This window comes from Chlorocebus sabaeus, chromosome 1 (genome assembly GCF_047675955.1).
Source record: "Chlorocebus sabaeus isolate Y175 chromosome 1, mChlSab1.0.hap1, whole genome shotgun sequence".
NCBI lineage: Eukaryota > Metazoa > Chordata > Mammalia > Primates > Cercopithecidae > Chlorocebus > Chlorocebus sabaeus.
In genome coordinates this window covers 6,686,062-6,709,294 of record NC_132904.1, presented here as the reverse complement: position 1 = coordinate 6,709,294, position 23,233 = coordinate 6,686,062, and the positions used below count along the sequence as shown (strand labels likewise).

The following is a 23,233-nucleotide window of genomic DNA, read 5'->3' as shown; positions in this document are numbered from 1 at the left end:
GCAGATGTTCCTCCAGCTGTGAGTCAGGGATGAGATCCCAGCCCTGGCGCCACCTCCTCCTCCCCCCAGGCCCAGGCAGCTGGGAGCTCAAATGAGGAGGAGGGGAAGCGCGCCCAACCCTGAGCGCTCGGTGCAGGGGGTGCCCCTGTCAGGGAGATGTTTTTATTTTTTTTCCCTGGCTTTGGGTGGGCGGTTCTGCACCTGGGAAGGACACCTTCTTTCCTCCTTATGGCTCTGAGCCTTCCGGGGGAGGGGCAGCCAGGAGGAGACCCGGACGGGGGGCCAGGTGAGCTTGCAATGAGGCAGCACTGGGCTCCGCCTGGTGGGACACAGCCCTCCCGGGTCCAGGAAGCCCCGCCCATCCCAGCCCCTGGCCAGCCGCATCTGAAGGCTGCATTTGCCTCCATACTCAGTCAAGAAATGGTTTGCAGACTACGTGGGGGAGAAAAAATAACCTTTTCCTCAACATTCATGAGTTGTTAGTTGGAATGGACCCCTGTTACAGAAGACCAAAAGAAAAAACAACAATCATGCGGGAGAAACCTCAGTGAAGAGTAACTCCAAGCAGTGATGAGATTTCACTCTCATGGTGTCTTCAACAAACAGCAATACATTTTAGAGAAATGACAGGAAAAAAGAAAAAAGCAGCTTTAGGCTTCCAAGAGCGACTACTGTGGGAAGGTAAATCTATGGCAAAAAAGTAATGGCGGGGAGTTTATTTACAGGTTCTGAAAGCAGACAAGAAGGGTCTCCAGGGATTATAGGAATATTATCAACTTACATAATTGCGTGTTTTATAGCCGCCTGTCCTGCAGCCTGTTTTTCCCCAAACCCCGTGTGGCAAGTGGCCACCTTGTTGGTTGGAACCAGCTTCTAATAGACCCCAGCAACTTATAGAACTTAACTTTCCTCATGACCATGCTAAAGTCTCCAGCCCGGAAGGAGCTATAGCTTCATGACCATAACATGCGGCCCATGGGCTGATGTTAGGGAGCCTTGGAGAGCCAGGGTGACACCATTTTTAAATCACGTCCACCTTGGTATTTTATTTATTAATTTAGAGACGGAGTCTTTCTCTGTGGCCCAGGCTGGAGTGCAGTGGTGTGATCTCGGTTCACTGCAACCTCTGCCTCCCAGGTTCAAGAGATTCCTCTGCTTCACCCTCCCGAGTAGCTGAGATTACAGTTGCCCGCCACCACACCTGGCTAATTTTTGTATTCTTAGTAGAGACGGGGTTTCACTATGGCCAGGCTGGTGTCGAACTCCTGACCTCAAGTGATCTGCCTGCCTTGGCCTCCCAAAGTGCTGGGATTACAGGCATGAGCCACCATGTTGGCCGTTTTTGTTTTTGTTTTTAAATAGAGATGGGGTCTCACTGCATTGCCCAGGCTGATCTCCAATCTATGGCATCCTGGGCTCAAGCAATTCTCATGCCTTGGCCTCCCAAAGTGAAATCAAGACTATCAAGACATTGGCTGAGCACAGTGGCTCACGCCTGTAATCCCAGCACTTTGGGATAAATGTGCTTTGATAAAATAACACTTTAATAGAGTGTCAAGGATAGTTCTCTTAAAATCAATAAAATAATTTTTGTCATTCTATCAGCCCATCTGCATGTAGGGACAGCTTAGTTTAGCCTTTGCATAGACAAGACATATCTATCTATCTATCTATCTATCTATCTATCTATCTATCTATCTGTCTAAAACTTAAAACAAAGACGGTGCACCCTTACTATTGCTTTCTGAGGATGCCCTACGCTGTAATGGAGTAGCTTTCAATAAACTCTTTCCTCACTGCACTCTTTGACTCATCTTGAATTCCTTCCTGCGTGAGATCCAAGAACCCTCTCTTGGGATCTGGATCAGAACCTCTTTTTCCGGTAGCATCTTCTGGTGACCACCACTAAGAGACTGATATGGTTTGGCTGTGTCCCCACCCAAATCTCATCTGGAATTGTAGTTCCCATAATCCCCACGTGTCATGGGAGGTTCCCAGTGGGAGGTAATTGAATCATAGGGGTGGTTATCTTCATGTTGTTTCATGGTAGTGAGTGAGTTCTCACGAATCTGATGATTTTATAAGGGACTTTTCCCCCTTTTTGCTTGGCACTTCTCCTTGCTGCCACCATGTGAAGAAGGACACGTTTGCCTCCCCTTCCACCATGATTGTAGGTTTCCTGACGCCTCCCCAGCCATGCAGAATTGTGAGTCAATTAAACCTCTTTCCTTTATTAATTACCCAGTCTCAGGTGTGTCTTCATTAGCAGTGTGAGAACAGACAAGACCCTATGCCAAGGAAATTCAGTCTGTGCAGCACTAATTGGCCACCTCTGGAAAGTGGGGTCTGTCTTGGTATCATATTAGGCAAGGCTAATATTTAAGTTAGAGTCCCAGTCCATGGGGTTGGAGTCCTTGCCTAAGGGGTTAGAGTCCTTGGGGCACAATAAAAATAGAAGGAGCCCTGCAAGACATTTGCCAGTGTGTGCTGTGAACTAATCTACCTTGTCCCCTTTGCCAGGTGTGGGAAAGCTACAGTTCTTGCCATTTCCCAGCTTGTTGCCTTTACTTTACTGTGGACTTATGGCAGCCCTGCATGGCTGGCCCACAGGTTCACTCACCTCTGATTACCACTTCCAAAGCTGTTTCTCTCTTTTCTTTTCTGCCTGCTTTGAATCTGCTATTATTAGGCTACTGGTGTTGAGATAAAACTTGCTGTACAAGGTTACATGGAGATTTTGTTCTGGCTAAAATGTAAACATGAGAAATGCCTTTGAATCTGAAGGAAAAAAAAGGTGAAAAGGGCTTTTTAAAAACCAAACTTCCGGCCAGGTGCAGTGGCTCACGCCTGTAATCCCAGCACTTTGGGAGGCCGAGGCAGGTGGATCACAAGGTCAGGAGATCTAGACCATGGTGAAACCCTGTCTCTACTAAAAATGCAAAAAATTAGCTGGGTGCGGTTGCAGGCACCTGTAGTCCCAGCTACTCAGGAGGCTGAGGCAGGAGAATGGCGTGAACCTGGGAGGCGGAGCTTGCAGTGAGCCAAGATCACACCACTGCACTCCAGCCTGGGCAACAGAGCAAGACTCCATCTCAAACAAAACAAAACAAAACAAAAAACACTTCCATGAAGTCTGCTTTACCCAAAATGTTGGTCCACAGCTTTCTTTGGATAGCTTGTCAGATGTCTGGGTCATTCTCAGTTAAGAAAAGTTTATGATATGGGAAAATATGTTTCTACAGTTGTGGGATGGTTTTCTCTGTAAACTAACATGTGACAAACAGTTCAGGGTTTCTTGCTTCCTAAGTTCTCGGAGTCACAGATGAATGAGTGCTCTTTGTTGTCCCTTCCTTTTCCTTCATTGTCTCTTTTTGTGCTCAGCCTACTGAGCCCCAGGGGACACAGGGATGCTCGTGTTCCTTTATATTCTCTGGGGACTGGGGGTTATAGGCCCCCCCCACTCAGAGTTGTTGGATCCTGTGGGCTATGCCTGCCAGAGAGCCTGGAGTTGTAGGGTCCTCTGGCTTGGGTGCCACCCTGTTGCATGGGGCTTTTGGCCTTTATGGGTCCAGGGCTGCCATGTTGCCCTGTCAGATAAACTGAGGCTCAGAGGGATGTGTGCCAGTATCTACTGATTCTCCATCCTCCTTGTCCCTTTCTTTGGCCACGTTTGCTGTCTGTGCCTCACTAGTGACACATGTCACCCTGCACTTCCATACCCTGGAGCTTACACCTAGCATTTCCCTTCTGGTCTTAATGATTTTCGTTCTTTGGGTTGTTTAATTTGGCATCTCTCTGGGTGGCACTGGAGGCCAAAAGCCTCCCAGGAACTAGTCTCATTGAGAAAAAGAGTAATTTTGTCCAATTCAGAAGTTATCTAAAAGTCAGTTAAGGTCTTGAAGATTACTTGTTAAACAAAGTAGAAAGGAACAGTAAGTAAGGGAGAGAGAAGTACAAAGAAAGTTATGGACACACAGATGTATTTTTGGTAAGGAAGATTATAAAGAAAAGATAATAATTTTGTATGAAAAAGGATCTTGTATGGTAAATTTTTGTCCTAAAGTAAAATGACTGATTATTTAGGAGGTTTAGGACAAGACAGAAAGTCCAAGCATGTTGTAGACGGTCTGTGTAAGTCATGATAAGCTTTGTGAAGGGGAATTTATGAAAGTGACTTTGGATGTAACTAAGTTGGTTATAATTAAAAGGAAATCATTTATAATAGTCCTTCTAAGATTGGTCCCCTATGTTACAACAATATTTTTTTTAAACTATGGCTTTGCTCTCAATAAAATTGCAAGATATTTTACTTGTATTTTATAACCTATTTCTTTTGAAAACTCAGAATCATATCTCAGAAGTTCAACTTTTGCTATGTCTTGTTTTTTTCTCCTTGAGCAGGATAACTTGATTCTGTACTCTTGGCTTTTCTTGGTATGTCTAAGTTTCTAATGTAATCAGAAAACTTCTCACACTGTTTCTGAGAGTCAGGTATTCCCCTGCTATATGCATAGCTTTGAACACACTCTTCCTGTGTCCGGTTAAATTCAAACACTTTTTTTTATTGAGTTTGAATTTCAATTTTTGTAAATGGGCTTCCCAGAAGGAGAAGCAGTCACTGCCGAAGGGTTTTATTTGCTTTTTTGGTAGCTGGCTTAAGAAACAAGACTTTGGCTTGGCATGGTGGCTCACACCTGTAGCCCAGTACTTTGGGAGGCTGAGACAGGTGTATCACGAGGTTAGGAGTTGGAGACCAGCTTGGCCAATACAGTGAAACCCCATCTCTACTAAAACTAAAAAAAATTAGTTGGGTGTGGTGGTGCATGCCTGTAGTCCCAGCTACTTGGGAGGCTGAGGCAGAAGAATTGCCTGAACCTGGGAGGTAAAGGTTGCAGTGAGCTGAGATCACACCACTACATTCCAGCCTGGGTGAGAGAGTGAGACTCAGTCTCAAGAAAAAAAAAAGGAAACAATGTTTTATAATTCCTCTGCTGTCTTTATTAGGTTTTGGATTGCTAAAAAAAAAAAACCCTGAGATTTAAAAGGTTTTAGGTTTTATCCACTCTGTAATGGAGTGGTTACATGTTTTTGTTGCTGTTGTTGTTTTTTTTGAGACAGAGTTTGCTCTTGTTGCCCAAGCTGGAGTGCAATGGCATAATCTCGGCTCGCCACAACCTCCTCCTCCTAGGTTCAAGCGATTCTCCTGCCTCAGCCTCCTGAGTAGCTGGGATTACAGGCATGCACCACCACGCCTGGCTAATTTTTTGTATGTTTAGTAGAGACAGGGTTTCTCCATGTTTGTCAAGTTGGTCTTGAACTCCCAACCTCAGGTGATCTGCCCACCTCAGCCTCTCAAAGTGCTGGGATTACAGGCGTGGGCCACCACACCTGGCCAGTTACATGATTTTTAATTACCACTTTGGTTAAATGAGTAACTATTTATTTAGCAATGACCTGTGCTTCTGTTTTGATCAAATGTTTTAACCTTTTAACATCTTTAACAAACATCCTCAAAATCAAAATCCTGTTAAGTCCCTAACTTAGTTTTATTGCTGGGGCTTATTAAAGCTATAAAAGTTAATTGCTGCAAGGTTGTAGTTTTTTTTTTGTTGTTTTTTTTTTTTTTTTTTGAGACGGAGTCTCCCTCTGCCACCCAGGCTGGAGTGCAGTGGCTGGATCTTAGCTCACTGCAAGCTCCGCCTCCCGGGTTCACGCCATTCTCCTGCCTCAGCCTCCCGAGTAGCTGGGACTACAGGTGCCCACCACCTCGCCCGGCTAGTTTTTTGTATCTTTTTTAGTAGAGACAGGGTTTCACCGTGTTAGCCAGGATGGTCTCGATCTCCTGACCTCGTGATCCACCCGCCTCGGCCTCCCAAAGTGCTGGGATTACAGGCTTGAGCCACTGCGCCCAGCCAAGGTTGTAGATTTTTTTTAACACCTTCTAGTTAGACCATGAAGACCAGTATCGCCACTTTCAGCCCCTTGAAAAAGGTCCTTATGAGGTGGCATTAACTAATCCTTGTACTGTTAAATTATAGGGCTTTGACTTCTGGGTGTACTCATCTAAAGAAGGCGTCAACTCCTGCCAAGTATCTGATGCCAAACTCAAGTTAGCCAAAGCCTTGTCTTTAGAATTGGGCAAAGGTGACAAAGTAAATTGCTCTCATGAAACACAGGAACAGGCCTGTATTCAAAAACATTAAGATCCATTTAATAATTTTTCCTCTATCTGGAACAATCTAATTTATTATATGCCTTGAGGCTAAATAATTTAAATGTTTGGCTACTTGTGAACTTCCTTTCCTGCCATTCTCAAAACTAGGCAGGGCTGGCCAGGTGTGGTGGCTCACGCCTGTAATTCCAGCACTTTGGGAGGCTGAGATGGGAAGATCACTTGAGGCCAGGAGTTCAAGACCAGCCTGGTCAATATAGTGAGACCCCATCTCACTAAAAAAACAAAAAACAACTAGGCATGGTTTATGACCTCTTGTTTAAAATGTTGTTAATTTCTTATATTTTGTTTTACCTCCAGAATTTGAAATGATTCAATCCCTCCAGGCCCAGAGACTATCATATGAGATTGTAAAAGCTGATTTTGAGGGATAAAATTAGTTCAGACCCTCCAAATCAAAGATGGAAATTTCAGGGAATCACTAGCTGGGTACACCTGTCCAAGATTAAACTGGTTTTTGTTTGTTTGTTTTTCTGGAGTTTTGCTTTTGTTGCCCAGGCTGGAGTGCAATGGCACAATCTCAGCTCACTGCAACATGAAGCTAGTCAGGAACTAGTTCTCAGCTCACTGAAGTTAATCAAAGATTAAACTTCAGGGAATCACTAGCGGGATACACCTGTCCAAGATTAAACCTGTTTTTTTTTGTTCGTTTGTTTGCTTTTTTTTTTTTCTGGGGATGGAGTTTTGCTTTCGTTGCCCAGGCTGGAGTGCAATGGCACAATCTCAGCTCACTGCAACCTCTGCCTCCTGTATTCAAGCAATTCTCCTGCCTCAGCCTCCCGAGTAGCTGGGATTACAGGTGTGCACCACCTTCAAAGATGGGCACACAGATGCCTAAGCAGCTGAACAAAATGCTTGTGTTTTGTGTAATTAATTGCTACAAGCCAAGATTACAACGGCTCAATGCATGGAGTTTATAGATAAGTTAATTTTATAACCTTGCATTTTGGCTTTTGAGTTTAGGCTCTTACATTGCTTAAAGGGGGTCCTAAAGTTGATGAATGCCTGCCTACCTCCATTCCCACCTGACCTAGAATGTTTAATTGACTATACATCTTTTGACTCTAAGTCTCTTGGCCATAGAAGTCCCACCAAGGGACATAATGGACCCAGGACAGGTAGCACACCACCGTGGCATCGATACGGGACAAAATAAAAGCTTGGTCAGGCCGGGTGTGGTAGCTTGCACCTGTAATCCCAGCACTTTGGGAGGCTGAGGCAGGCAGATCACCTGAGGTCAGGAGTTCGAGACTAACCTGGCCAACGTGGTGAAACCAAGTCTGTACTAAAAATACAAAAATTAGCCAGACATGGTGGTGTGCACCTGTAATCCCAGTTACTAGGGAGGCTGAGGCAGGATAATTGCTCGAATTCGGGAGGCAGAGGTTGCAGGGAGCCAAGATCACACCATTGCACTCCAGCCTTGGTGACAGAGCAAGACTCTGTCTCAAAAATAAATAAATAAGAAATAATAAAAGCTTGGCCATTGATGCTGCCTCTGGCATACCTTGACAAAAAAGGGGATATATACACTAAAGAAATAAATAAAACCCTAAAACCCTCAACAGAACAGACCCCTCTCTTGGTCAAAGGGAACTAAAATAAACCTTTAAAAATGTAAAAACGACTGGGCATGGTGGCTCACGCCTGTAATCCCTGCACTTTGGAAGGCTGAGGTGGGTGGATCATGAGGTCAGGAGATCGAGACCATCCTGGCTAACACGGTGAAACCTCGTCTCTTCTAAAAATACAAAAAAATTAGCCAGGCATGGTGGCGCATGCCTGTAATCTCAGCTACTTAGAAGGCTGAGGCAGGAGAATTGCTTGAACCCAGGAGGTGGAGGTTGCAGTGAGCCAAGATCGCACCATTGCACTCCAGCTTGCACAACAACAGTGAAATTCCATCTCAAATAATAAATAAATAAATAAATAAATAAATAAACCTCCTGCACTTATGTAAACACCTCAGGTCAGATAGAAGAAGATATACAGAATATATATGAACAAGCTGCCTGGTTGCATAAATATAACAAAGGCACCATTCCAGCTATCTGGTCAATCATTAAAATCGCCCTCTGGAGTCTCGCTTTTTGCCCTTCCTAGGGCCTTTGGTAGCTTATCTTGTTATTACTCATCTTTGGCCCTTTCTTGTTTAACCCCTTGGTAAAGTCCATGTCTTCTGTTAATAGATTACGACAGTTCCACATAAAGATGATGCTGGCACAAGGCTTCTGACCCATTCCATCTTTGAGCCAGGAAATAAACACATCCTGCCTTTAGGCCCCGTAAATCAGGCATCCAGAGACTTTTCCTCCTCCAGTACTAGGAGGTCCACGTGAATGAGGACCTCCCCTGGCTCCAACTGCAAACCCTTATGAGAGAATCCTGTTGCAAAGATCAAAACCCCCCATCAGCATGAAGAAGTTTCAGAGAACCATCTTCACTCTTCTCTCCTTTAGATTCAGGGTTCTCTCATAAGTAGGTAGGGGGAATGCTAGGGAAGCAGGAGCCTGGGAGAGCCCGAGTGACACCATTTTAAAATTAAATCCATCTTAAAACTAGCAAGGCACGGCCAGGCGTGGTGGCTCACACCTGTAATCCCAGCACTTTGGGAGGCCAAGGTGGTTGGATCACAAGCTGAGGAGATCGAGACCATCCTGGCTAACACGGTGAAACCCCGTCTCTACTAAAAATACAAAAAATTAGCTGGGCATGGTGGCAGGTGCCTGTAGTCTCACTTACTTGGGAGACTGAGGCAGGAGAATGGTGTGAACCCAAGAGGTGGAGCTTGCAGTAAGCCGGGATTCTGCCACTGCACTCCAGCCTGGGTGACAGAGCAAGACTCCATCTCAAAAAAAAAAAAAAAAAAAAAAAAATTACTAGCAAGGCACTTTCCACACTAGTCATGACCCATGGTTCTAAGATGCTTACAGCTAAAGAATTGGCTTGGTACTGTCTGCAAGAACACATTCCTGCAGCCACAAAAAGTCCAGATGTCCCAATACCTGTAACAACATATGCTTTCAAGATAATTAGTTATGCTTTGATGCACTCACACACTAAAATGTCAAGGATAGTTTTCTTTAAATCAATAAAATGATACATTTTGTCGTGCTGTCAGCCCACTCACACTTAGGCACAACTTAGTTTAGTCTTTGCATAGATAAGAATCCTATATAAGAAGAACTTAAAACAAATATGGTGCATCCTTCCTTTTGCTTTCTGAGGACGCCTTACTCTGTAATGGAGTGGCTTTCAATAGGCTGTCTTTTCTCACTGCACCCTGTGAGTCGCCTTGAATTCCTCCCTGCGCGAGGTCCAAGAACCCTCTCTTGGGATCTGAATCTGGACCGCTTTTTCTGGGAACATAGGCATAATGACTCACTGCGTCTGCGCAGCTGGGACCTCTCCTCTGCATGTCATCGTGACCCCTCTCCCCTCTCCATCACCCCATAAAACCCTCCTGTCACTTTCCTGTGGGGAGATGCTGCTTTGGAGAATCCTCTCTGTGTTCTCCTTACTTATACAGAGTAATAAAACCCCTGTTCATCTAAACCTGCGTTCTTGAAGTCGTTTGTTACTCGCCAGGTGAAAGAACTGCAGTTTTTCTCTGGTAACACATCCTTGGAGCTGAGAATCTAGAGTTGTCTTTAATTAAGGAGAATTTACATCCTGCCTTTAGGCAGGAGAGGAGAAGGATAGGTAGCGCTCTTTCTCCGTTCATTGCTTCTTTTTATTTTTATTTTTCCTTTTTGAGACGGAGTCTCACTCTGGAGTCCAGTGGCCCGATCTCAGCTTACTGCAACCTCTGCCTCCCAGGTTCAGGTGACTCTCTGCCTCAGCCTCCCAAGTAGCTGGGATTACAGGCATGAGCCACCACACCCAGCTAATTTTTGTATTTTATTTATTTATTTATTTATTTATTTATTTATTTATTTGAGATGGGAGTTTCACTCTTATTGCCCAGGCTGGAGTGTAATGGTGCAATCTCGGCTCACTACAACATTACCTCCCGAGTTCAAGTGATTCTCCTGCCTCAGCCTCCCAAGTAGCCTCCCGAGCAGCTGGTGGCACCTGCCACCACGCCTGGCTAATTTTCATATTTTTAGTAGAGATGGGGTTTTGCCATGTTGGCCAGGTTGGTCTTGAACTCCTGACCTCAGATGATCCACCCGTCTGGGCCTCCCAAAGTGCTGGGATTACAGGCGTGAGCCACCGCGCCCAGTCAATTTTTGTATTTTTATTAGAGATGGGTTTCACCATGTTGGCCAGGCTGGTCTCGAACTCCTGATCTCAGGTGATCTGCCCACCTCGGCCTCCCAAAGTGCTGGGATTACAGGCGTGAGCCACGGTGCCTGGCCTGTTGGCTCCTTCTTAATTGCCTTCAGCTCAATAATTTTATGTCAAAGAGGCATATTTGGGGGTGACAAATTCTGGTTTTCTTCAACTACAAGTCCTCAAGGAGGAAAGAACAAGAGTGGAGCAGCACAGGCTCCTGGAGCCAGACCTGGGTTCAAATCCTGTTCACTAGCTGTGTGACCTTGGGCATGTCATTTAACCTCTCTGTGCCTCAATCTCCTCTTCTACAAAATGAAGATGAGCTGGGCACGGTGGCTCACGCCTGTAATCCCAGCACTTTGGGAGACCCAGGCAGGTGGATCACCTGAGGTCAGGGGTTTGAGACCAGCCTGGCCAACACAGCAAAACCCTGTCTCTACTAAAAATATGAAAATTAGCTGTTACCTGTAATTCCAGCGACTCGGGAGTCTGAGGCAGCAGAATCGCTTGAACCCAGGAGGCAGAAGTTGCAGTGAGCAGAGATCACACCACTGCACTCCAGTCTGGACAACAGAGCAAGACTGTCTCAAAAAATAAATAAAGGCGGGGCGCAGTGGTTCACACCTGTAATCCCACCACTTTGGGAGGTCGAGGCAGGCAGATCACCTGAGGTCGGGAGTTTGAGAACAGCCTGACCAACATGGAGAAACTCCGTCTCTACTAAAAATACAAAAAATTAGCCAGACATGGCGGCGCATGCCTGTAATCCCAGCTGCTCAGGAGGCTGAGGCAGGAGAATCGCTTGAACATGGGAGGCGGAGGTTGCGGTGAGCCGAGATTGCGCCATTGCACTCCAGCCTGGGCAACAAGAGCGAAACTCCGTCTCAAAAAATAAATAAATAAATAAATAAAAAATAAAAATGAGCCTTAGGGTTGTTATACATGTAAAGCCCTCAACCTATTATTCAGGCCTTAAGAGTTTTTTGTTATTATCAACACAGAGAGAGGATGTGTAAATGGGTATGTCTATTTATTAGAACTGTATTCATCCATGCAATAAGCATTTTTGAGCACCTACGGTGCACTGGTGCTGCGGACCCAGGAATGCGCGAAGTCCTCAGTCCTGGCCCTCTGTGTGGTTTGGGGGTGCGCATGGGAGTGCGTCAATGTGTGATGTTAGGTGTGGGTGCCTCTTGCAAAGCTGCTGCCCTGCAGGCAGGGTACATCCACGCAGATGGGCAGGTGGCCCTTTCCCGGCCCGGTCCTCATCACGCCCGACGTCTCCTTGCCCTGACCTGCTCCCTGACTTGGCACATTCCTGGGGTGGGGCCGGGAGGGCTGTGGGGGCGGGGCAGAACAGTGAGTAGGAGGCCTCTGGGCGCCTCCCCACTTCCTGCTGCGCTTCCACTTCACTGCCTGCGAGTCAGTAGGGTCTGGACCGGGTAGGAGGCGGGGCCCAGGCTGAGTCATCAGTCTAACCCAGTCTCTGGGGTCTGACCCCCTGGGCTGCCTGCCCCTGGGCTCCTTAGCTCCAGCGATGGGCGAAGCTCTTTCACAGTCTTCATCCTCTTGTCTGTCTCTCCTAGCGCCGCCCTACACCATCGTCCACTTCCCGACCCGAGGTACAGCCCCAGCTCCTTCAGGAGGACAAAGGGCACACGCCGCCGCCGGGCCGCTGAGCCCCCTCCCTGCGCCAGTGCTGGGGCCGGAGGAGAGGGGACGGGGCCAGGGCCGGAGGGGCGGGGATTGTGGGGGTGGGGCCTGGACCTGCCTTTCCTGTGTCTTCAGCCCCACGGAGTCATGTTTTGAAGGTGGCAGGAATCTGGCCCAGGGAAATTCTACCCCCTCTTTAGCGAACTTGGGGGTTCTAGGAAAGCCCAGGGTCCCAGGAGGGTGTGGCAACCAGGGAAGAGTGTAAAGAAACCCTGGGTGCTGCCAAGGCGCAGCCCACCCCAACTTCCGGAGGCAGCTGCATTCTGTCCCTCCGTGGGGCTGAGTTGTCCACTCCTCTCTCCAAGGCACTGTTGGGGCCATGGTCCCCTCTCTAAGAGGCACCCAAGCTAGGGTTTCTGTCCTGTCTCCGTGTCCTGTCTCCCACCCTTCTCGCCCCGTCCCAGGTCGCTGTGAGGATGGGTCTCTCCATGTCCCCACATTCCCGTCCTGTCCACTCCCCCTGCGCCAGGGCGCCCCGAGGCCATGGCCTGCTGCTGGCAGGTCAGGGCCAGAGTTGGAAGGAGGTGGTGACCAAAGAGATGAGGCTGCAGGTCCCACTCGAGGCCTCCTGTGTGAGTGACCCTACCAAGAAGGGACTGGGCCTTGGTCAGGACTAGAGTGGAGGGCAACTGAACTCAATGCCCCTCATGGAGCCGTGCCACCCCCAGCTGGGCTTTGCCCTCCTCCTGTGAACAGGAGTGGTCCCAGTTGAGGGTGTGCAGTGAGCTGTGCACCTCCCCAAGTACCAGGAAGGATACCTCACTCTGTACCAGTCCAGTGTTATCCTGCATCACCTTGGCTGCACCTTTGGTGAGTCCTGAGGCCTGGGGTGGCCCAGTTCAGAAAGGTACCTGATAGTTGCCTGGGGCCTGAGCTGCTGCACCTGCAGCCACCAAAGTCCTGCCCAGCTGAGAGGCAGGAAGGTGCAGGGCCTGCATTCCAGAAGGACTCTGGGCTGTGTGGCTTGGGCTGTGGGTGCACATGAGCACAGCAGGGGCTGTGCGGCTGGGCTAGCCCCCAACCAGGCAGCACCAGGTGGAGTCGCTGCGGCCATCTCCTAGACAACAGCTTACAGGAGTTTGGGTGCAGGCCAGAGGCCACTTTGGTTGGGGCCAGGGGCTTCCAAAAAGACCTTCCTGTCCATTTCTTCCCACTCTGGTCGTACCTAAATCTAGAAAGCCCCCACACAAGGGTGGCAGGAGCCTGGCTCAGGAAGATGCTGTCTCCCCTTCGGCCAGGTTGAGGGTCCAGGAAAGTCTGGGGTCCCAGGAGGGCATAGCAACCAGGAATGGGGGTGCAGCGGAACAGGGGGAGCAGCCAAGGTACAGGCCCATCCCAACTTCTGCAGGACCCAGGAGAGAGAACAGAGGAGAACACCCCCGTTGGGGTCTGCCACCTCTTTATGCCCTCATGTCCAAGTTCTCTTCTGGTCCCCACAAAAAGTCAGACTCGGGCCTAGGAAGACACAGAGCAGAGGCTTGGTCCTCTCTTTGGGGAGACAGATCTGGGGGGTAGGGAGGCTTGGCATGTTTAGGGCAGGGAATTCCTGAGTGCCAGGGAGCCAGGGTGTGGCCCCAAAGACAGGCGTGGGCCTACAGCCTTTTCACCTTGTGGAGGTGGGAGTAGCAGAGGCTGGGAGAGAAGGCCCTCCAAAGCCGGGGTCAGAGAGAGGTCTTGGAGGCCCAGGTGTGACACCTGTGGGCTTTGTGGAGAGAGGACAGAATCTCAGCCCACTGCCTGGCTGCTGACTAGGGCTCTACGACAAAGACCAGTGGGAGGAGGCACTGGTGGACACAGTGAATGACAGGGTGGAGGACCGTCGTGGGCGGGCACTGCAGCTGCCTTATCCACCAGGGTTCTGAGTGAGCCGGGGTGCGGGCTGGTGCTCTGGGACAGTGTGGTCAGGGGCAGGAGGTCACCCTGGTCAGTCTCACCGCACACCTCCAACGGGAGTCACTCCTGTTCACAGGAGGAGCGCAAACTCAGGGTGTTTGGGAGCTGCAAGGCACCTGAAGCCTTTTGAGACCCTCTGGCCCAGAACCAGGGATGACAGGCATTCATCATGGGCGACCAGGTGAGCGCTGGCTCCAGCCCCTCCCAGATCATTGTAGGTCCATTTCTTAGAAGGGCAAACTGAGGCCCAGAGTGGGCCAGTTCACTGCAGCAGAAGCAGCCAGGGTTCTGGCTCCTGAAGCTGCTCTCTCCTGACGCGGCTCAAGCTCCCTCATACCCCCTGCCCTGCAGGTTTCCTTCACCGACCACAACCTGCTGGACTTGCTGCTGGCCCACCAGGTCCTGGTGAGGCAGGAGAATAGCGTCTGGAGGCAGGGAACCTAAGGCTGTTTCACGCCAACTTCCTAGAACTAAATTGAAAGGAAAACTTTCCAGCCTAAGTAACAAAAGGACCAGATGCTGCTCCATTTGACGTTTTCTGCACAGCAGATGGGAAATTGGCTGTCCCCAACAAATCAGACTGGTTGTGAGTGGGGTCTTCGTTTGCAACTTTGTAACTTCACTCCAGCCTATGAATGGTTGCTGTCCACAACCAGACTGATTGCGGGTGAAATCTTCGTTTTCATATAACTTTGTAACATAACCCTAGCAAAGGTTTCATCCAATCAGATGTTGGCACAGGAATGTGACCTTTGTAACTTCACGTCCTCTGATTGGCTGCTTTCTGCAACCAATCAGATTGTGGGCTACCACTTCGTTTACATGAGGTGAGCATGAAGTGACCAATGGGAAACTTCTAGGGGGTATTTGGACCCAAGAAGATTCTGTATCCGGGCCCTTGAGCTGCTGCTGGGCCCACTATCACGCTGTGGAGTGTACTTTTGTTTTCAGTAAATCTCTGCTTTTAGGTCAGGCGTGGTGGCTCACTCCTGTAATCCCAGCACTCTGAGAGGCCAAAGCGGGTGGATCACCTGAGGTCAGGAGTTTGAGACCAGCTGGCCAACATGGAGAAACCCCGCCTCTACTAAACACACACACACACACAAAGCTGAGTGTGGTGGCACACGGCGGTGATCCCAGCTACTCGGGAGGCTGAAGCACAGGAATCACTTGAACGTGGGAGGCAGAGATTGCGTTAAGCAGAGATCACACCACTGCACTCCAGCCTGGGTGACAGAGCAAGACACTATCTCAAAAAAAAAAAAAAAAAAAAAAAATTCCTTGCTTTCGTTCTTTTGTTGCTTCATTCTTTCTTTGCTTTGCTGGGCATTTTGTCCAATTCTTGGTTCAAAACACCATGAACCTGGACAACTTGCAGTCACAACCCTTTACCAGTGACACTGGTGCCTGGCCATCTGGGTACGCTCCCCCTGCTCTCAGCCTATGTGGCACGCCTCAGCGCCTGGCCTAAACTCAAGGCCTCCTTGGCCTCCCCTGAGTATGGGAACTGCCCCATCTTTGGAGGCTACAAGATGTGAACCCACTTAGCCTCCCCATGGGAGCAGGCTTGCCCTTGGGAATCAATAAAAGCAATGAGAGGAAAGCTGTGCTGAGGTCACTGAGGGGCTGGGTGGACAAAGGACCCTTACTCCATCCCAGGCTGCCTGGGAATGACTCAGGCATAGGCAAGACCGGAGGTTACAGATGACCCTCCCAGGGGTTGAGTGGACAGGGGCCCTGGCGACTCTCAGGGCACTAGGGAGCCACTGCAGGCTTTGGAGCAGAGATGGTGACTTTTAGGAATCAGAGCCTGTGACAGCTCAGGAGGCCTTGGGCACTACCTAACTCAACACCTAATAGATAGGGAAACTGAGACCTAGAGAGGGGATTGGACCGCCTAGGTTCACTAAGCAAGTGGGTAGATGGGCCGAGTTGGTGTCCTGGGTCCTAAGCTCCCAGGCTGGAGGCCTGGCTGCCCCTCAAAGGAGCCTCTGCCTGACTGAGATGCTTAGCAGAGGCTCCATGGGGAGGGGTCTTACGCACCTTGGATTTGAGAGGCTGACTGGTAGTTCTGTCTCTGGTGAAGGAGAGCTAACCCCTTTTGGGAGGCATGCTCCAGGAAGAATCCCCTCCCAGTCCCCAAGAAGAAAGTGCTGCAGACCCGTCATCTCAGTGAAATCCTGAGGCTTCCGCGGCCCGGAAGACAGACTGCTGCCTGAGGGGGGCGCTGTTCTGGTGGGTGTTGTAACCCTGCCCCAAGGAGCCTGCCAGGAAGGGCCCAGGGCCTGCAGCCTGTGGCCTGTGAGCCTCCTCAGTCCCCTGAGCATTCAGGAGGGCGTGTTCAGCTTCCAGCCTCGCCTGGGCCAGAGCTTGGAGTATGCTTGGGATGCCCTGGTGCCTGAGGGCAGACAGCCCTACCAGTGGCTTGGCATGGGGAGGGCTGGACTCCTTGGACCACAGTGGTTCACTGTGCCACAGAGCAGACCTGGGGGACACTTGAGCATCCTGCAGGTTCCAGAACAGCAGGAGGACAGAAGTTGCTCTTTTCAAAACTTCCCACAGGAGCTGGATGCAGTGGCTCCCACTTGCAGTTCCAGCTACTCAGAGGCTGAGGTGGGAGGATTGCTTGAGTCCAGGAGGTAAAGGCTGCAGTGAGCTATGATTGCGCCCCTGAACTCCAGCCTGGGCAAAAGAGCGAGAGCCCATCTCTAAAAGTATTTTTTATTTTATTTTTTGAGACAGTCTCGCTCTATCACCCAGGCTGGAGTGCAGTGGTGTGATCTCGGCTCACTGCAACCTCCGCCCCCCGGGTTCAAGTGATCCTCATGCCTCAGCCTGCCAAGTAGCTGGGATTACAGGTGCATGCTACCACACCTGGCTAAGTTTTGTATTTTTAGGAGAGATGGGGTTTGGCCATGGTGGCCAGGCTGACCTCGAACTCCTGACCTCAAGTGATCCACCCGCCTTGGTCTCCCAAAGTGCTGGGATTACAGGCGTGAGCCACTGTGCCTGGCTAAAAATATGTTTAAAAGAAAGCTTCCTGCAGACAATCACTCTCGCTCTTCAGGGTGACTGCGCTGGGCATTTTGACTGTGTAGCTCTGAGACTGCAAGAAGTTGGAAGGAAAGGCTCCCTGTGGCCAGGAAAAACGACTGGGCCTGTGTCTGGGTGCCTCAGGACTGGCATGAGGCCACATGTGTGAGCTAGTGCTGCAAGGTGTGGAAGTGACCAGATGGTCGTTGGTGAGAGGCTGGGAGCCTCTCTAGCTGGAAAGTTGACAGGTGACACCCAGGACATGTGGTTGGGACTCCCTAGCAGCATATGGGAGGGAGGAGGGTAAGTTTCCTCCAGGCAATGTCCCAAGCACTTGACATATATTAACTCATTTAATCAGCAGAAAAAATCCACTTGGTGGATGCTATTATTATCTCCATTTTATTTTTTTAATTTTGTTTTTTTTGAGACAGAGTCTTGCTCTGTCACCCAGGCTGGGGTGAAGTGGCGCAATCTTGGCTCACCGCAACCTCCCCCTCCTGAATTCAAGAGATTCTCCTGCCTAGGCCTCCAGAGTAGCTGGAATTACAGGGGCCTGCCACCACACCCAGCTGAAGTTTGTATTTTTAGTAGAGATGGGGTTTCACTATTTTGGCCAGGGTGGTCTCCAGCTCATGACCTCAAGTGATCTGCCTGCTTCGGCCTCCCAAAGTGCTGGGATTACAGGGGTGAGCCACCGCGCCCAACCTATTATCTCCATTTTAGAGATGAGGAAACAGAGACACAGAGAGGTAAAGTAACTGCCCAAGTTCACATAGCTGGTCAGAGGCCGACCCAGGATTTGAGCTAAGGTTTTCTGGCTCCACACCTGTGCTTGAATCACCTCTGCCACAGGTGGGGGCTGAAGCTGCTGGTTTTTTTGGTGGTTGTTGTTGTTTTTTGTTTTATTCTTAAATTCTGGCACAGAGTGACTGCAGGAGGCCGGTAACTCTGTTTACTCCCCCTCCTTATATGGAGGACAGGAAGCCCAAGAGAAAAGCTCGGCTTCAGCCAATCAGGATGGGGGTGGGAGGGGTACCAGATTTGGTTTGAAGGTTGGAACATTTGGAACTAGTGGCTGGATTTGCTCCCTGGCTGGGGAGGAGGAACATGCAGGTTACAGATAAAAAGCTGCTGTTCTCAGCTGGAGCCTCTGGCCCTGGCCAGCTGCTGTTCAGGAGCAGGCAGAAGGGGCAGATCCAGGGGGCTGGCATCCGTTCACCCAGGGGTTTGCCCTTTGGTAGTAGCCCTGGGACTGAGAGGTCTGGGGTACCAGCATGGGGAGGGAGGGCTAAGGGGTGTAGAGAGTGACCCCAGACCTCAGGGGCAAAACGTGAGGATGCTTGCAGGCCTTGGCATCAGGTCTCAGCCCACAGGTCTGGTCCCCAGTTGCACCATCCGGGCAGGGCAGCTGCAGGAATTTGGCTCCATCCCTCTCTGTCCCTCCCCCTGCCTCCCCTGCTTGTTCCCTGCTTGGCCAAGGTCCCAGTTGGCTGTGGCTCAGACTCGGGCTCCATTTCTCTCCACCCTCATAAGTGGCCTGAGAACCCTTCCTAGCCCTGCTTGGGGACCTGCAGCTAGATATTGGGGCTCATGGCTGCCTTTAGCCAGCTGTGTGACCTTGGAAAAGTGGTCAGCCTTCTCTGGGTCTGTTTCTTTTTGTTTGTTTCCAGACAAGGTCTTGCTCTGTCACACAGGCTGAAATGTGGTGGTGTAATCACGGCTCACTACAGCTTTGACCTCCTGGACTCAAGTGATCCTCCTGCCTCAGCCTCTGGAGGAACTGGAACTACAGGTGTGCACCACCATGCTTGGTTATTTTTTAAAATTTTTTTGTAGAAAGCGGGAGGGTCTCCCTGTGTTGCTCAGGCTGGTCTTGAACTCCTGGGCTCAAGTGATCCTCCTACTTCACCTTTTCAAAGTACTGGGATTATAGCTGTGAGCATCTGCGCCTGTGGGCCTGTTTCTTCCTCCAACAGCTGAATCCATCACAAAGTGCCATCCTGTTACCACATACCTCCTACATGCCAGACACTTGGCAGGTCTGCAGACACCCATTTTACTGATGAAAAAACTGAGGTCAGAACTGGAATTTGTACCCAGGAGGCTGATTACCAAGCCTTCATCCTATCCCAAACAGCCTCAGAAAATACTTTCAAAAGTGCTCTGGCTGGGTGCAGTGCCTGGCTCACGCCTGTAATCCCAGCACTTTGGGAGGCTGAGGCAGTGTATCACCAGAGGTCAGGAGTTCAAGACCAGCCTGGCCAACATGGCAAAACCTTGTCTCTACTAAAAAAGTACAAAAATTAGCGGGGTGTGGTGGTGGGCGCCTGTAATCCCAGCTACTCAGGAGGCTGAGGCAGGAGAATCGCTTAAACCCGGGAGGTGGAGGTTGCAGTGAGCCGAGATCACGCCACTGCACTCTAATCTAGCCTGGGCGACAGAGCGAGACTCCGTTTAAAAAAAAAATCAAAACCAAAAAAACAAAAACAGAAACAAAAAACCCTCTGGATGAAGTGGCCGGAAGTGGTTATTTAAAAATTTAGTGTTAGTTAAATGTTAACTATCCTGACTGAAATTAAGTTGAAGCCCCAGGAATTTCAGAAGCAAAAGCAGGGTCACGCACACCTCTGGCCCATTTTGCAGTTTGGCCTTCACAGCCAGCACAGTGGGAAGCCAGCTGTGAAATATGTGGAGTGAAGTCAGGGTGCTGAAGCACAGCCGGAAGTCTCGTCTCCCTGCGCCTGCAGAGACGGTTCCCTCCGGGAACTGCTGGGTGTTTTTCTGGGAGTCGTTTTTGGCGATGAAATCACGCTTGAACTCCAGACCTCCCCGCTGGAAGACTTTGGACAGGGTCAGGGTGGGACCTTTGCAGTTCCAGATGGGATTTTCTGCTGCAAACAAGGTCAGGAACATGGCCCTGGATGATGCAGACGTGAGTACTGTTTGCTTCCCCTTAAACTTAACGTCATGAGCCTTGTCCTTCCTTAGAAGCAGCATCCAGGACAGAAAATACGATACAAGCCTTGGCCCACCTGCCTGGAGTGCCCGTCACAGGCTCCTGGCTTAAAAGTGTGTCCCACCTTAAAATGAGAAGATGGTGACCTCTCGGAGGTTCAGGCTCAATAGGTTTAAGTCTTCAGGTAGCACCAGCGACTAGGCCACTCCTGTGGAGGACTGCCATTGCCAGAGTTTGAAGCAGTTGCTTTTTCCTGCTATTCCAAAAATAGGACAACTGCGACCTTTAGCTTATAAATCCAGCCAAAGCAACAGTTGCACACACAACTGGGATGGCCACTCAGCTCTCTTCCTCTAACCCCTGGCCCAGCGTCCCCTGCTGGTACCAGGCCCTGCTCCCTAGATGCAGGGATTGACCCAAACCCTGCCAATCAAAGAGCTTCAGCTCCAGCAACAGCAATTGGTCCAGCTGGGAGAGCACGTGATCAGAGTTAGGCTTATCAGAGTCCTCCCTGGCCCATCCCAAACACAGCTGGCTGTGGGCCAGGAGCTCCCTCTGAGATGGGAGCTTCTATTCAGGTCAAGAGGCTGTGAGAAGGTGAATTCAGAGTGGACTGTGATGTTGGTTACAGCTGAGAGAGTGGAGCAGGTGTGTGTGTGTGTGTGTGTGTGTGTGAGAGAGAGAGAGAGAGAGAGAGAGAGAGAGAGGTGGCGGTGCAGTTTTTAGGTGGCTGGTTCCATTCCGTGAGAGTCCAGTTCCACTTTCCCTGTTTAGGTCATGTGGAGCCCATAAATGCCTCCCTTTTGGAGTTAAGTTTCTGTACTTTCAGCTGAAAGAGATTGCAACAGGTTCAAAATGTGTCCACATTCCTTTGATGATTTCTCCCTCAACATTTGGAACCTGGCCAGGGCGTTGGCTCACACCTGTAAACCCAGCACTTCGGGAGGCCAAAGCAGGAGGATCTCTTGAGCTCAGGAGTTCAAGACCATCCTGGACAACATAACGAGGCCCCATCTCTAGAAACAATTAAAAAAATTAGTCAAGTGTGGTGGCATGCACCTGTAGTCCCAGTACTCTGGAGACTGAGGCAGGAGGACCACTTGAGCCTGTCTGGGAGGTTGAGGCTTCAGTGAGCCGTGATCGTACCACTGCACAGCCTGGGTGACAGAGGGAAACCATGTCTCTGCACTCAAAAAAAGAAGAAAAGTAAACCCAATTTCCTACCCCTTGAGTACAGGCTGGACTTAGTGCATGGAGGTGAAGCTGCACGACTTCCAAGACTAGGTCATAAAAGATATTGTGGCTTCCATCTTGCTCTCCTCAATCACATGCTCTGGGGAAGCCAGCTGCCATGTCATGAGGACACCCAAGCAGCCCTGTGGCGGTCCAGGTGGTGAGGACCTGAGGCGTTCTGACAAAGCCAGCACTACATCACTCTCCATGTGAGTGCACCAGTCTGAAAACGGATCCTGCAGCTCCACGTAAGCCCCAGGCACCCTCTTCATGGCCACCTCATTAGAGACCCCAGCAGAAACCCCTAGCTAAAGCACTCCCCAATTTGTGACTCAGAAACGAATATAATAAATGCGTGTTGTTTTAAGCAGCTAAGCTTTAGGGTAATTTGCTATGCAGCAACAGATAAGTAATACAGAGTTCAAACCAAGCCGATGCCATCAAGTCTCAGTAACAGAGGTGAGTAGCTTATGAGGTTCACCGGACAAGGCAGATGCTGAGATTTCATGAGCCGTTTTCCAGAGTCCAATTTTTTGGGTTGGGGTTTGCAGTTGTTTCTGAGTTCTCTTGGCAAAGGTGTTTGTCAGTGTCTGGGATAAAGGCACATCCTTCAGACAGGAGTCTTTCCTTTGATGGTCCCTGATTCCTGATTGTGAGTCTGTGTGGCTGCAGCTCATTCACGCTGGAGAGGAAGGAAGGAGCAGTGTGTAAGAGAGCAGGTGCTGGGCTTGGCTTCAGGTCCCAACTCTGCCCCTGACCTTAAGCTAGATGCCTAAATGAGATAATGCATCTAAAACATTTATCTCAGTGTCTGGAACACAGTAGGTGCTCAATAAATGGCTGAAAACATATTTTGTAACAAACCAGCTTCAGCTGGGCATGGTGGCTCACACCTGTAATCCCAGCACTTTGGGAGGCTGAGATGGGTGGATCAGTTGAGGTCAGGAATTTGAGACCAGCCTGGCCAACATGGCAAAACCCTGTCTCTACTAAAAATACAAAAATTAGCTTGGCATAGTGGCACACGTCTGTAGTCCCAGATACTCAGATACAGGCGTGAGCTACCTTGCCCAGTCCCCAGTATTTTTTTATTTTTATTTTTGAGATGGAGTCTTGCTTTGTCTACTAGGCTGGAGTCCCGGCACGGTGGCTCACGCCTGTAATCCCAACCGTTTGGGAGGCCGAGGCGGGTGGATCACCTGAGGTCAGGAGTTCAAGACCAGCCTGGCCAACATGGTGAAACCCCATCTCTACTAAAAATACCAAAAACTTAGCCAGCTATGGTGGTGGGCGCCTGTAATCTCAGCTACTGGAGAGGCTGAGGCAGAGAATTGCTTGAACTGGGGAGGCAGAAGTTGCAGTGAGCCAAGATCATGCCACTGAACTCCAGACTGGGCAACAGAGCGAAACTCTGTCTCAAAAGAAAGAAAAGAAAAGAAAATGGGGACATGTAGGTTGAGGGATGCAAAGCAGCAAATCTGTAGGATGAACAAGTTCAGTGATCTCATGCACAGCATGAGGACTATGGTTAGTAATAGTATATGATACACAGAATTCTTGGTAAGTGAGTAGATTAGAGCTGCTCTTGCCACAAGGGGGAAAATATGGATAACAGTGAGATGAGGGATACATTCATTTGCCCCACTAGAGTAACCATTTACTATATACATGTATCTTATAACATCATGTGGTATACCTTAATTATATATTAAAATTTATTCTTTTGGCCAGGCATGGTGGCTCACGCCTGTAATCCCAGCACTTTGTGAGGCCAAGGAGGGTGGATCGAGAGGTCAGGAAATCAAGACTATCCTGGCTAACAGGGTGAAACCCCGTCTCTACTAAAAATACAAAAAATTAGCCAGGCGTGGTGGCGGGCGCCTGTAGTCCCA

General features: G+C 49.6%; 1 protein-coding gene and 1 long non-coding RNA gene across 4 annotated transcripts in view; both read left to right on the top strand.

Annotated features, from left to right (window-relative positions):
• The first annotated feature begins 12,003 nt into the window (after positions 1-12,003).
• Positions 12,004-16,273, top strand: LOC103216792 (uncharacterized). 3 transcript variants are annotated; one of them, XR_012095155.1, is made up of 4 exons: positions 12,004-12,132; positions 12,920-13,033; positions 14,193-14,297; positions 15,085-16,273. It is a non-coding gene; the product is annotated as an uncharacterized lncRNA (long non-coding RNA). The 3 variants fall into 3 exon arrangements; XR_005240557.2 differs by having other exon boundaries at positions 14,468-16,273; XR_005240556.2 differs by lacking the exon at positions 12,920-13,033 and having other exon boundaries at positions 14,468-16,273.
• Positions 16,274-19,855: 3,582 nt separating this feature from the next.
• Positions 19,856-23,233, top strand: part of GSTP1 (glutathione S-transferase pi 1) — a 37,309-nt gene continuing 33,931 nt past the window's right edge. The window contains exon 1 of the mRNA XM_007964474.3: positions 19,856-20,084. Coding sequence (XP_007962665.3) covers positions 19,953-20,084 — 132 coding nt within the window. The 5' untranslated portion in view covers positions 19,856-19,952. The remainder of the gene's footprint in view (positions 20,085-23,233) is intronic.